Source organism: Neodiprion pinetum, chromosome 7 (assembly GCF_021155775.2).
Source record: "Neodiprion pinetum isolate iyNeoPine1 chromosome 7, iyNeoPine1.2, whole genome shotgun sequence".
NCBI lineage: Eukaryota > Metazoa > Arthropoda > Insecta > Hymenoptera > Diprionidae > Neodiprion > Neodiprion pinetum.
In genome coordinates, this window is record NC_060238.1 from 21831498 (window position 1) to 21845358 (window position 13861).

At 37.6% G+C, this 13861-nt stretch overlaps 1 protein-coding gene across 1 annotated transcript; it reads left to right on the plus strand.

Moving 5' to 3' along the window:
* Window positions 1-479: 479 nt before the first annotated feature.
* On the plus strand, window positions 480-10253 carry Ehbp1 (Eps15 homology domain containing protein-binding protein 1). The gene is made up of 18 exons (XM_046634348.2): window positions 480-1301; window positions 2985-3192; window positions 3406-3587; window positions 3671-3882; window positions 4084-4225; window positions 4328-4561; window positions 4648-4837; window positions 4913-5079; window positions 5175-5397; window positions 5571-5765; window positions 5903-5992; window positions 6072-6185; window positions 6274-6483; window positions 6780-6926; window positions 7032-7249; window positions 7358-7546; window positions 7793-7934; window positions 8093-10253. Exons 1-17 carry the CDS (start codon window positions 1198-1200, stop codon window positions 7872-7874), a joined length of 2907 nt encoding a protein of 968 aa, XP_046490304.1. The 5' UTR covers window positions 480-1197; the 3' UTR covers window positions 7875-7934; window positions 8093-10253.
* The last annotated feature ends 3608 nt before the right edge of the window (window positions 10254-13861 follow it).

The window sequence follows — 13861 nt, forward strand, 5'->3', positions numbered from 1 at the left end:
TGTGAAAACCTAGATTGATTCGGACCTGTCCTCGTTCTCCCACACTCTATGCCCTTGAATGATGATAAATTATTCATCAAATTTTGTAATTCAGTAGTTCAACAAAGTGTCAAATACCATTTCAGAAACGTACCGAAAACCGAATTTTACCTAGTCGGAAAAATGATATACCGACAAATAGAATCAATTCAAAGCACCTTACGGCTGCTATCATTACTGACCGAGGAATACACGAACTCATACCATTCAATAGCAATGATTAGTCAACGTCATTACTGATTAAGTTGAACGTAACCAAGCGTCGGTAATGTAGGTAGAAGGTTCGTGCGTTTACCATGGTGATTTTTAACTGACAGTTGGTAGTCATGTTGGGTTGTAAGTATTTCCCGCTGATGACGTAACGTCATAATCGAGCTCCCAGTTTCTCTTAGGAGTTTCTCATCACGTAACAGCGTAATCTGCGATCAATAGACGGTATATTCCCCTCATGATACCCTGGAGCCGTAGTAGCGTTAGACACATTCGGTGCATTGTAATTAGGAACGGAGGCACATTGCGACGATGTGTTGTGCGGTCGGGTTTGGCGCATCGAGAATTGGTGAAACGTGAACGCCGAGTGATAAATAAATAAGATAAAAACCGAGCCCAACCCGTGAGCCGCAAGGTAGGTCGATTCGCGCGATCCGATAATCGTCTGCAATTGCGTAAAAAGTGGTGTAAAAAAGCAGACGGAATATAGCTCAAGCTCGGTTCAGGGTCGAGGCACGATAGATGTCTAAAAGTGTAAGAGTGTGATATATACCCTGGCACACACAACACATGCGATGCGAAATGTCAAACGCTGATGCATGATTAAAGAACCTTGCGTCGATGACCTAAGACATTCATGAGCAGCGAATAATCGTTCGGAATCTCGGGAATAAAGGGTATATGATCTAACCGAGGTTCGATTCACCCACGTGATTATTTGACTGTTACAGCGAATACATGACATTCTAGTTCTACCTGCCTGCCCACCTGTACCAGTATTGGTCATAATATTCCGAGAAATGAACGGGCTCAAATTTATCCTAGAATATTATTAACAGCCGGTGGAGAGCTGGTGATTCACTTTTTTATGATTCGATCTCGAACACTGCTGTTGCAAAGGAGATTTTCAACACTTGGTAACAGAGAGATAATAGAAGTGAAGAAAGTATGAGCTCCGTGTGGAAGAGACTTCAAAGGGTTAACAAAAGAGCCGCAAAGTTTCAGTTCACCGTATCTTATCACGAAGTAAATTTGGAAACTACGTCGAAATGGTAAGAGAGAGAGAGAGAAAGTAAAATATTTATGATGCAAAGTAACATGTTCAGAAAAAGTTTTTACTTGGACCCTTGGCATTTACGGAAATTCAGCTATTAAATAATAGCAAAGTAAACATGTTCATATTTTGAAAAGACAACTGCGTGAAATTCGTTTTAAATAAACACGATGTTTCGTTACGTTGACATTACTAACTTCAGCCTTCTTTTATATCTGCAACGACAGCAGCCGAAATTTGACACTTTGTCTCTCAGCGTGCTTTGGAATAATTTCAACGCGTATACGTTTCAATTTTTATTAATATTTTCGTCCTTGTGCATGTCACTCGTTCCCACGATGATTCGCATTTACGCATTTACGTTTAACTCAAATTAGTTTTTTCCTCTTTTCTTTCCTCCACTTTTTGTGGACTATAACTCTGTTCCATGACTTGCACGATTTATTACAGAAGCCCTCCACTTTCAGCTTGGTGCATGAGGTATTTTTGGATCTAGAGTCAAAAAGGCGTACGTTTGTTATTGTTTCGACATTTGTTTTGCCCTCTTGTTCGTCAACAATCAGTTTTATTTTACGACGGATATCTCTGGCGAAAGAACTAATTTTAATGTCGCATTAGGGAATTTCCGTCCAGTTGATAAGGAATCTAAGTGACGCAATACAAGGTATAAATAAACAGCTCTATGTCTGTTTCCTGTTTGTGACTTCTCAACATGATAATATATTCATTCGTTTCAAATCCAACTTGTTATTATCTTGTTGAAGTTAGTAACGTTACCGTAAAGATTTATACCGAGAAAAAATGGTTATTGTGCAGTTTTGGAACTGTTTAAAATTTAGTAAACCGTAATAAAACAAAACGCATTCATACTTTGCAATTTTAGTTCTTTTAAAATCATTGCATTGTTAAAGTTGTGCCTAAATTTACGCTGGGTACGTTACTAAAATCATCACATGAAACATCTGTCTGAAAGTCACTTCTGAGTTACCAAAGTCTGTTGAAATTTGACCAGAAAATATTGAAATTCAAGCTTGTCAATATTTGCAAATATTGATAAATCGCCGAGATATCCTAAGTCAATTGAATATACGTATAATAGAAAAACTAACAAACTGGGCAAGAAAAGGAGCTTGAAGATCATGAGAATTTAGTGCAAAATAAAGTTTCCAAGAATAATAATCTTGCAAATCTTATCTCTTACTTTTACGTCAAATCAAATGTTTCCTTCTAAATAACCAGAGGTAGCATTTTATCATTCTTCTATTTATCGACAAGCGGAATTAGCTCATATAGAATCAGATAACATACCAAGTGACGTAAAGTATTCTTTGAATACACATACATTAATTTCATATATTATTTCAAAGAAATAAAAGCAGATGTTTTATATTTACCCTGATCCTGCAGTCGATACTTTGAGTCAAAAGCTCAATCTCAGTGATCAAAGCCAACGATGCACAAAAAATAAAGAATCACGGCTAAAATTTCGATGCATTAGAAAGACTTTTTCCTTACACCATTCCAATTATATTCTAAAATTTGGAGACACAAAATTTAACTTGGGATGTTGATCGTCCAGTTTTATTTTTCATTTTTTTTTTTTACAGATTTTTAATGAGCTAGTACAAATTTTAGTCGTTCTAGTTTATATTTTAATTGTTTATGTTTATGTCTGATGCAGGACGCCAAATAAGTTGAGCGTTGTGTGGACCAGGCGTAGTAGAAGAGTCAGTTCTGAGCCTCTGCAATGGGAACCGACCCTCAGCGATCCCTTGAAGGGAAACATCAGCTGGCCTGTACCAGACAATCACATAGTTTCCGTTACCCTATTCAAGGATCCACGAACTCACGAACTGGAAGACAAAGAGTGGACTTTTGTCATCGAAGATGTAAGGCAATGTTTGCAAAAACCTTTCATCCAGGTTTTACTGTCTCTATAAAGTATATGTATGAACATAATGGTAGTCTTATTTTCAATCGAAATTCGTGCGTTGAAATTAATGCTGGTTGAAAAATTAAATTACGAGAAACCTCGATATTATTTTTATTGTAAAATTGAGAAACACTTCTCGAGTATCTAATTCTTATGCACATAAATTCAGGTTTCAACAACAGGAAAACGGCGACACGTCGCAGCGACGAGTATAAATATGAAAAAATATGCTTCCCTTGAATCGAGTCAGCAGCAACTAAAATTAGAGCTGAAACCAACGTCGAAAAAAATTGTCAGCGCCACATTGGAGTGCACTTTGTCATGCGTATTTCTCAGGGAAGGAAAGGCGACGTAAGAAATTTGCTCGATCGATACAAATTTATGATCAAATGTTCAAAACTATCCTGACAGAATGCTCCTTTCTCATTTGATAGGGACGAGGACATGCAAAGCATGGCCAGTTTGATGTCGGTTAATAATAACAGCGACATCGCGCCGTTGGACGATTTTGACAATGAAGATATCCCTGAGGACGTTGAGGAAATTGGTGGTAAATCTCTGGAAGAGGTTCTCGACATTTCCGCGCAGTTGGATCTACTCACTAACAGCCTAACAGAGAGTGAAATTGCCAGCACACCGATAAGCGGTAATTGATTAGAACAGTTTCTAACTGACTACAATTAATTTCAAAGCCTTTTTGAATGAATCCTCTAAAATACCGTGACAAAGAAATGTAGTAACTGTTTTTATGAATAAATTTTTAGTCGAATGATGCGGATATATTCAAATGGCAAATGCCGATCGTGATAAATCGCTAACAATATTTCCTCTGCTTTTGATTAATCAGTTGCTAGCTTGTCAAAGGATGAGACAACACCGGTTAATGATAACAACAATCCGTTTACAAGAGACATCGCTCAGATGGGAAGCGGCGGTGATGATAAAGTAGAAAAATCTCCGTCCAAAGATAACGTTGCGATTGAGAACGAGTAAGTGTCTGTTCCGCAAGATAAATATTCTAATTGTTTATAAAAATACAAATAACTGGTCTTTTTCGGTCCGAGAATAAAAATATCTGCTTGACTTTTTAGCAAAAACGTTGAGCAATCCTCGGTGAGACTATCGCTACAGCCGCTGGATTTGAAAAAGGGAATTTCGGACGTCCCTCCGAGGTTTCGGGAGACAACGCCTGGTCAAGACCTCCTCGAGTGGTGCAAAGATGTGACAAAAAATTACCCAGGAGTCAAAGTTACCAACCTCACCACTTCCTGGCGCAACGGCATGGCTTTCTGCGCTATTATCCATCATTTCAGACCTGATTTAATGTTAGCTAACTTCTGGATAAATCCCATCATGCATTTTATCCTTGAACTGATGAAATGACACACCTTTGTTTTATTTTCACTTACAGAGATGTTGATACTTTATTGCTGCACGATGTCAAGGGCAATTGCAAAAAGGCTTTTGACGCGGGAGAAGCATTGGGCATACCCCGAGTGATAGAGCCGGCTGATATGGAAATTTTAACTGTACCTGACAAACTGGCCGTCATGACGTACCTGTACCAACTCAGAGCTCACTTTACTGGACACGAGCTTGAGGTTTGTGAAAAAATTTATTCCGCCAACAGACGAATATTACGTAGCTTATAATAATCTGAACGTTATCTAATTCAGGTACAACAAATTGGCAAAACAGCCGACGAATCTTCCTACATGATCGGCAGATTTAATACAGACAACAACACTGATGTTACGGTACAATTGTTTGGTCAGGAAATAATAAATTTACGTAAAAAAGAGCAGAGTGAGCAACGGAATAACAAGACTGACGGTAACAGAAGGTAAGGGGATTCAAAATTCTTTATCGTTTGAATATATTTTTTTTTTTTGTGATGACAAAGAATCTGGTATAATTCAAATTCCTTGTACTTCGCAGATCAAATCCGTTCGACTTGAAACGGGACGAAAGCGGTATAGAAAGTCTTAAGAACAAACTACATCTGAGTCTTAATACCGATCTTATGGATCACGATCAGCACGGCAAAGATAAATCACCTTCAAGCGTGAAAGACGTTAAGGACATAATTTTGGCTGGCTCGAAAAGTTTTCTGGGCAAAGTTCTGTCGCCCACAAAAGAAAAGCATGCAGCAAGAGAAAAGGTGCATTTTTAGATACTTTATTTTTGTTTCAGGCACAATTACAACACTCGGTAAACTTTCTTCTCTCAAAAATTCGTTGAGCCAGGTGAATGGCAATGAAATATTCCCTCTGAACATCTGAATTCCGATCGATTAGACAGTTCTCTGTTACTTGACTCGATATTTTATTTCAGAGTAAATCCCCATCTAGAACTGGTCAAATAACTCAACCACAACCACCGCAGCAGCAGCAGAGGCCAGTTTTAATGACACGCAGACAACTAACGGATCCCTTCGGTTCCGATGACGAGGAAGAGCTCCAAGTTGTCCAGGATAAATCGTCGCAATCGATTTCCATAGCAAAATCACAGTCCTCTACACGAGACACCGTTAGTGTGCTTATTTTGTGTAATTAGCAAAGCCTTTCGCGTTAATGTTTAGGAATCTTGTATTGAATGAAAAAGAAAAGATGGGTTTGTTTTTTGTCAGTAACTGGTGTAACGACAAAGATCACATTTCATTTCAGGACTCGTCGCATTCGATTGACAGAAGTAGCCGAGGGAGTTCGGAATGCCGTGGCACATCTCCGACTTCTACTGACCCACGACTACCGCATGTAATTATTGATTATTTAGCGATTGAATCTATGGTATGAAAATGGGAATGCATCAGTTAATCTGTGTTTCTCTGCTCAGCCTCTTGTCACTCGACATGATGAGCTCAAGGAAAGAGCTAGACAACTTTTGGAACAGGCAAGAAATCAAGCCAAACAACCACCAATCAATTCTGCTGCCGCAAGTCCCGTTGAGGTTGGTAAAGAAAAGTACCCGTGTATTAAAAGTACAGCGTAACAATATCACGAGAATGAAATGACTTGTGTCATGCACCAACTTTCAGGGGCAAAGCGACGCTGAGAGGCAGCTTCAGCTACGCGAAAGAGCCCGGCGCTTGATAGCTGAAGCCAGAATGGGAGCAGCGGTAAATACTAGTCAAATCGGTGATGAAAATTCTACCGAAACAAGGAACATCGACGATCAAAACAACAGTCCACGTCGCAGCACTACTCCTTCTACACCTTCAACTCCTGGGGATAGATTGAGCATTAAGGTACTTCAAATGTTTGTATGATTTTAAACGAAGTTCAAGTTGATGAGGTAACACAGCAAAGCATTGAAAGAACATCGATTACGATTTTGCAATTTCAGAATGACCGAGTTGTTGGGTTTGCAAAATGGAAGTACATTTTGCATGTTTTTATTTTTCACTGAATTGCAAATAATTCTAAAGTTGCGATACAGTCTCATACCTCATGGTTTTTAACTGTGAAATTTTGTGAAATAATGCTATTAAACAAATATATTTTAAATACAGAGATTCGAATCACTTGGTCCTTCAAATTTCAGTCTGAACACAATGGCAATGTTCCTACAAGTGCAACAGGGACAACAGACGGAGAAAAGAAATCGCCGCTGTCGTCATTTTCGAAAATTATGGACAGAATATCACCAGAGCATACTAGTCCTGACGGTAGCATCTATTCAACTCGTGGGGTATGTAGCTCGTTAATATTGTCAATTGAACAACTTTTGAGACTCGGTGTTAGTTCAATTTCAGTATCTCTTTACCTAATATATTCAATACTTATTTTAACGCAGTTTGGAAAGGACATGACAACGTACATCCAAAACGAGTTGGAGGCTCTCGAGAGAGAGCAGAATCAGATAGACGTACAGGCTGGAAAGTTGGAAAAGCAGCTTAGAGCAGCGATGGAAAGCGATAACGAAGAAGAAACGGAAAGATTGATGTCTCTGTGGTTCACTCTAGTCAACAAGAAGAATGCTCTTCTTAGAAGGCAGATGCAACTGAATATTTTGTAAGCACAGACGAAAGAAAGACGCCTAACGCATTTATACGCATCCTGATTCATGTTCTATTCAATATTTATAATTTTCTATTTTCCTTTCTCTTTTCACGCCTGCAGAGAAAAAGAAGATGATCTGGAACGTCGTTCAGAACTGTTGAACCGAGAACTTCGCAGCATCTTGGACGTTTGTGATTGGCAAAAAACGCCAGAGCAAAAGATTCGCGAGAATCTTCTTTTGGAAGAATTGGTATCGATAGTAAACAAGAGAGACGAACTTGTGCATCACCTTGATAATCAGGAACGAGCGTAAGTGCTTTTAATATTATTTTTCATCAAACATAATTTTCACTGGTATTATGTGACAATGATTTACACGTGAAATATCATTTTAAGTATCCTGAAATAATAGGATTATTGACCTGATTATTTCTTAATAAAAACATTTGCATAAGTTTATGCTTTAGTCTTCAGAGTTTTTGGTACAATCAAGAAAATTACTATCTGTTGTAATATTTATTTGTAACATTTGTGTCGTATTTTTTCTCAACACAGCATCGAGGATGACGATGAGATCGAGCGTGATCTTTCGCGAGCTGGATTGGCTCAACGTAACAAAAACTGCGTCGTCCAGTGAGAATGCCTATACTGCTTGTCAAAGATTATTTCAAGAATGACGATACGTCATGTGGTCAAGGTCTGTCAGTAGTTTTGATTTAATGAATTTTATTGACATTGCTGTGACGTTGTTAGTTTGTACTTTGAAAACATTTCCTAAAGATCATATATTCTGTATATACGTATTTTTTTACTTGAACAAACAGCTTTTACATATAAATCGAATTGTTTGTTAAGGTACGTCCAGTGTTGCTGTGGAGCTGCCAAAGAATGAATACACACTTAATCTGTCCTAATCAGCCTATTGATAATATAATATATGACAGTAGGAATTAAAAAAAAGAAAATGAAAACACAACGGTTAGTAAATAATTTACAATTAAATGTATAGGTTACACCTGTACAATAGATTCATATATTGATATCTTCAACGCGTGTAAATTTCAGATATTGATGATTTCTTAAATAGAAAGTTTTATTATTGTATTGACGCATTGATTTATTATTACAGTTTAAAAATTTTTAAAATTGAATAGTCTATTTGAGGAAAACAGAATTTGTCGATTTGTGCAACACCCCTATTCATGTTCGCAATCTGCAACTCGTAAACATGAAGAAAAAAAAGAAAAGCAATTTATTGATTAGTTATAATAGTTGGCTACTGAATTATAAATAATTTATGTTTATTAAGTTTATATCTATGGCATAACTAGCTGTTAATTCCTAATTGTTTGAAATTCTGAAGGTTGTCTTTTCGTGTGTGCTGTATTCTTGTTTATACCCTCGTTTTTCTCTCTAGTTACTTATTGTTATTGTTACTCATTCTTTTCTTTTTTTTGTATTATTATAAAAATATCAGAAGCATACTCAAGTACGGTGCCATAGTGTATAATGTATTATACATACATACATACATACATACATACATACATACGTAAGTTGATTAGTCTTTTCTTTTTCTTTTTTCTATTACTTTTTACTCTGATTCATCTCTAATACTATTCTAATATTTGAGTCGATGTCTTGAATACCATAGTTTTCATTAGTTACTCATATCTCACCAGAACACAAGACTATCTTGTATTATATACAGATCATCGTCGTGTTCTTCTAGCTGTAATGCTGACAGAAAGAGCAAAAAAAAATTTACGAAACAGACAAAAATTTATCCGGTTTTTAAATATATTATTTACATCAAATAACGACGCAACTCTGTTACATAGGTATTATACTTCTTACTACTTATATACATAAATAAATGATGAGCTTTAAATTAACGGTGCTCTGTTACTAAGGGCATACTTATAAACGTCGCTACGACGATATTTTAATTGACTGGCAATATAATAACGAATGATCCAAGGCAGAACCAAATATATGGTGAATATGACGAACGAGTCACGAAAGAAAAGTTTTGAAAAGCAAAGAAAAATAATAAACACGTACAATCAATTACAGTCACGCTTCACTATTTGAAACGGAGAAAGAATACCTATATATTACACGAATATCTTGGCAATCATAGTTTCAGAAAATATTTATTAACATTGTGTATTGTACATACAAAATAGTATAATAATTACAATTGAGTACAGTTTTTTGTAACAAAAATTACATCACGCATTTTAAACTACTTCTGAATTTTACAATCACACAAAGATTAAACAATAATATTTATCTCTTCGTTATTCATGCTATCACTAGTAACACCAGTTCTAAAAGTACGCGACATGCCTCCATGTTATTTAAATGTGAATCGATTTACTTACTCAAATAAGAATTTAATGAAATCGTGTGAAAGAATGAAAAACTGTGAAAAATAGCATTGTTTCTACACTGATCGTTTCCTTGACATGTATTTATAGCGAGTTGGGTGGTCTGAAAAATTCTATTGAATCAACTTTTGTTTTTTAATTGATCCACTCAATTTCTAACTCCACATGAAATTTGGCAAGAGAGATCGTAAATCAGCGAGCTCACATGTGATTATTTAAATAACATTTATTATAGCGGCATTGTAATACTGTATCAATGTAATTTTTTGGTTATCAAAGCATACTGTTTAAACTATAATATCCATTCGTTCATCGCTCAGACAAATTTTTATTTATGTCATCATACAAGGACATCGTGAATGTCTACTCATGTGTTTGTATACAAAAAATACAAGAAATATACTTATTCTTGCCAACAATGTGTAACCCATTGTTACAGTTATCTATGTTAGCTAAAGAATTAATCTCCATGAATTGCTACCTGTGATATATGTACGTATGTGTAATTATGATTCATAATTTACTCTTAGTAGAAATTCACGCATTATCTTTGTTTACATATATATATATGACATATATATCTATAAAACATTGGTAATAAAGCACAATGATGATGCATCCTGGACTATTTGGCGTTATTTACAGTGTGTTAACATTTCTATTTTCTCATTGATATTCGTCTTGGGACAAACAATTTTGATCAATTGACTGTACAAAAGTATTGAACCGGTCAATGGTGACTGCTGCACGTTTCTGTCGGTCTGCACCCAATTATCTTAGATGATTGAATCATTAGTACGTTTAGTTTTATCCTTACGGCAATGCGGGACAGTTTGTATACAACGCTTCAGTCGAGAGAAACTCGAAACATGTCAATGCTTGCAATGTCTTAGCTTGCTGGAGGCGAGATTCATTCCTTTTGAACGATATACAGAAGTTGAAACAATATCATACTAAACTTATGAAAGGCAAAAATTCTCAGATGTGTCTCAAGAGTTGCGGCAACTCGATATTCAAAGAAGAATAATTGCTCGTGGTCTTGGAACGAAACAATAAACCGCTGAAAGGAGGCGACGTGAGATTGCGAAAATAGTAGCGACGTTGAGCAGCTATATCAGTAGACACGTACATCTGAAAGAGGAGAGATTTGGACCGTAATAACTCTGCTGTTGGTCCTAGGCTCTTTGCTCGTTTGCATTTTTGCGAAAATTTTCGCCAATTTGAAAAGTGCTGGAATAAATTAATTGCGGCACTATTCGGACGTAATTTTGCAGGAGAAATCGATTGGGCGCAGTCCCGATACGCTGCGATCAACGCATCAAAAGTTACAGCCAAAAAACGAAAACCTGTGTTTTCGACATTTTTCAGCAGGTGCATTTTCCTTCGTAATTTCTCTCCTGTTGATCCCACGCTCTTTTCGCTGCGTTTTCTGAGTTCCTGAGGGTCCAATTAGTCGGAAAAGGGTCATACAAAACGAATCTGAGACCCAAAATTTTTGGTCGGAAAATGAAGAAAAAGTAGGGCTAACCCCTTTGCATTTTTGGCGAAAATTTTCGCGATTTTGAAAAGTGCTGGAATAAATTAATTGCGGCACTATTCGGACGTAATTTTGCAGGAGAAATCAATTGGGCGCAGTCTCGATACGCTGCGATCAACGCATCAAAAGTTACAGCCAAAAAACGAAAACCTGTGTTTTCGACATTTTTCAGCAGGTGCATTTTCCTTCGTAATTTCTCTCCTGTTGATCCCACGCTCTTTTCGCTGCGTTTTCTGAGTTCCTGAGGGTCCAATTAGTCGGAAAAGGGTCATACAAAACGAATCTGAGACCCAAAATTTTTGGTCGGAAAATGAAAAAAAAGTAAGGCTAACCCCTTTGCATTTTTGGCGAGAATTTTCGCGATTTTGAAAAGTGCTGGAATAAATTAATTGCGGCACTATTCGGACGTAATTTTGCAGGAGAAATCGATTGGGCGCAGTCCCGATACGCTGCGATCAACGCATCAAAAGTTACAGCCAAAAAACGAAAACCTGTGTTTTCGACATTTTTCAGCAGGTGCATTTTCCTTCGTAATTTCTCTCCCGTTGATCCCACGCTCTTTTCGCTGCGTTTTCTGAGTTCCTGAGGGTCCAATTAGTCGGAAAAGGGTCATATAAAACGATTCTGATACCCAAAATTTTTGGTCGAAAAATGAAGAAAAAGTAAGGCTAACCCCTTTGCATTTTTGGCGAAAATTTTCGCGATTTTGAAAAGTGCTGGAATAAATTAATTGCGGCACTATTCGAACGTAATTTTGCAGGAGAAATCGATTGGGCGCAGTCCCGATACGCTGCGATCAACGCATCAAAATTTACAGCCAAAAAACGAAAACCTGTGTTTTCGACATTTTTCAGCAGGTGCATTTTCCCTCGTAATTTCTCTCCTGTTGATCCCACGCTCTTTTCGCTGCGTTTTCTGAGTTCCTGAGGGTCCAATTAGTCGGAAAAGGGTCATATAAAACGAATCTGAGACCCAAAATTTTTGGTCGAAAAATGAAGAAAAAGTAAGGCTAACCCCTTTGCATTTTTGGCGAAAATTTTCGCGATTTTGAAAAGTGCTGGAATAAATTAATTGCGGCACTATTCGGACGTAATTTTGCAGGAGAAATCGATTGGGCGCAGTCCCGATACGCTGCGATCAACGCATCAAAATTTACAGCCAAAAAACGAAAACCTGTGTTTTCGACATTTTTCAGCAGGTGCATTTTCCCTCGTAATTTCTCTCCTGTTGATCCCACGCTCTTTTCGCTGCGTTTTCTGAGTTCCTGAGGGTCCAATTAGTCGGAAAAGGGTCATACAAAACGAATCTGAGACCCAAGATTTTTGGTCGGAAAATGAAAAAAAAGTAAGGCTAACCCCTTTGCATTTTTGGCGAGAATTTTCGCGATTTTGAAAAGTGCTGGAATAAATTAATTGCGGCACTATTCGGACGTAATTTTGCAGGAAAAATCGATTGGGCGCAGTCCCGATACGCTGCGATCAACGCATCAAAAGTTACAGCCAAAAAACGAAAACCTGTGTTTTCGACATTTTTCAGCAGGTGCATTTTCCTTCGTAATTTCTCTCCCGTTGATCCCACGCTCTTTTCGCTGCGTTTTCTGAGTTCCTGAGGGTCCAATTAGTCGGAAAAGGGTCATATAAAACGATTCTGATACCCAAAATTTTTGGTCGAAAAATGAAGAAAAAGTAAGGCTAACCCCTTTGCATTTTTGGCGAAAATTTTCGCGATTTTGAAAAGTGCTGGAATAAATTAATTGCGGCACTATTCGGACGTAATTTTGCAGGAGAAATCGATTGGGCGCAGTCCCGATACGCTGCGATCAACGCATCAAAATTTACAGCCAAAAAACGAAAACCTGTGTTTTCGACATTTTTCAGCAGGTGCATTTTCCCTCGTAATTTCTCTCCTGTTGATCCCACGCTCTTTTCGCTGCGTTTTCTGAGTTCCTGAGGGTCCAATTAGTCGGGAAAGGGTCATACAAAACGAATCTGAGACCCAAAATTTTTGGTCGAAAAATGAAGAAAAAGTAAGGCTAACCCCTTTGCATTTTTGGCGAAAATTTTCGCGATTTTGAAAAGTGCTGGAATAAATTAATTGCGGCACTATTCGAACGTAATTTTGCAGGAGAAATCGATTGAGCGCAGTCCCGATACGCTGCGATCAACGCATCAAAAGTTACAGCCAAAAAACGAAAACCTGTGTTTTCGACATTTTTCAGCAGGTGCATTCTCCTTCGTAATATCTCTCCCGTTGATCCCACGCTCTTTTCGCCGCGTTTTCTGAGTTCCTGAGGGTCCAATTAGTCGGAAAAGGGTCATATAAAACGAATCTGAGACGGAAAATTTTTGGTCGAAAAATGATGAAAAAGTAAGGCTAACCCCTTTGCATTTTTGGCGAAAATTTTCGCGATTTCGGAAAGTGCTGGAATAAATTAATTGCGGCTCTATTCGGACGTAATTTTGCAGGAGAAATCGATTGGGCGCAGTCCCGATACGCTGCGATCAACGCATCAAAAGTTACAGCCAAAAAACGAAAACCTGTGTTTTCGACATTTTTCAGCAGGTGCATTTTCCTTCGTAATTTCTCTCTTGTTGATCCCACGCTCTTTTTGCTGCGTTTTCTGAGTTCCTGAGGGTTCAATTAGTCGGAAAAGGGTCATATAAAACGAATCTGAGACCCAAAATTTTTGGTCGA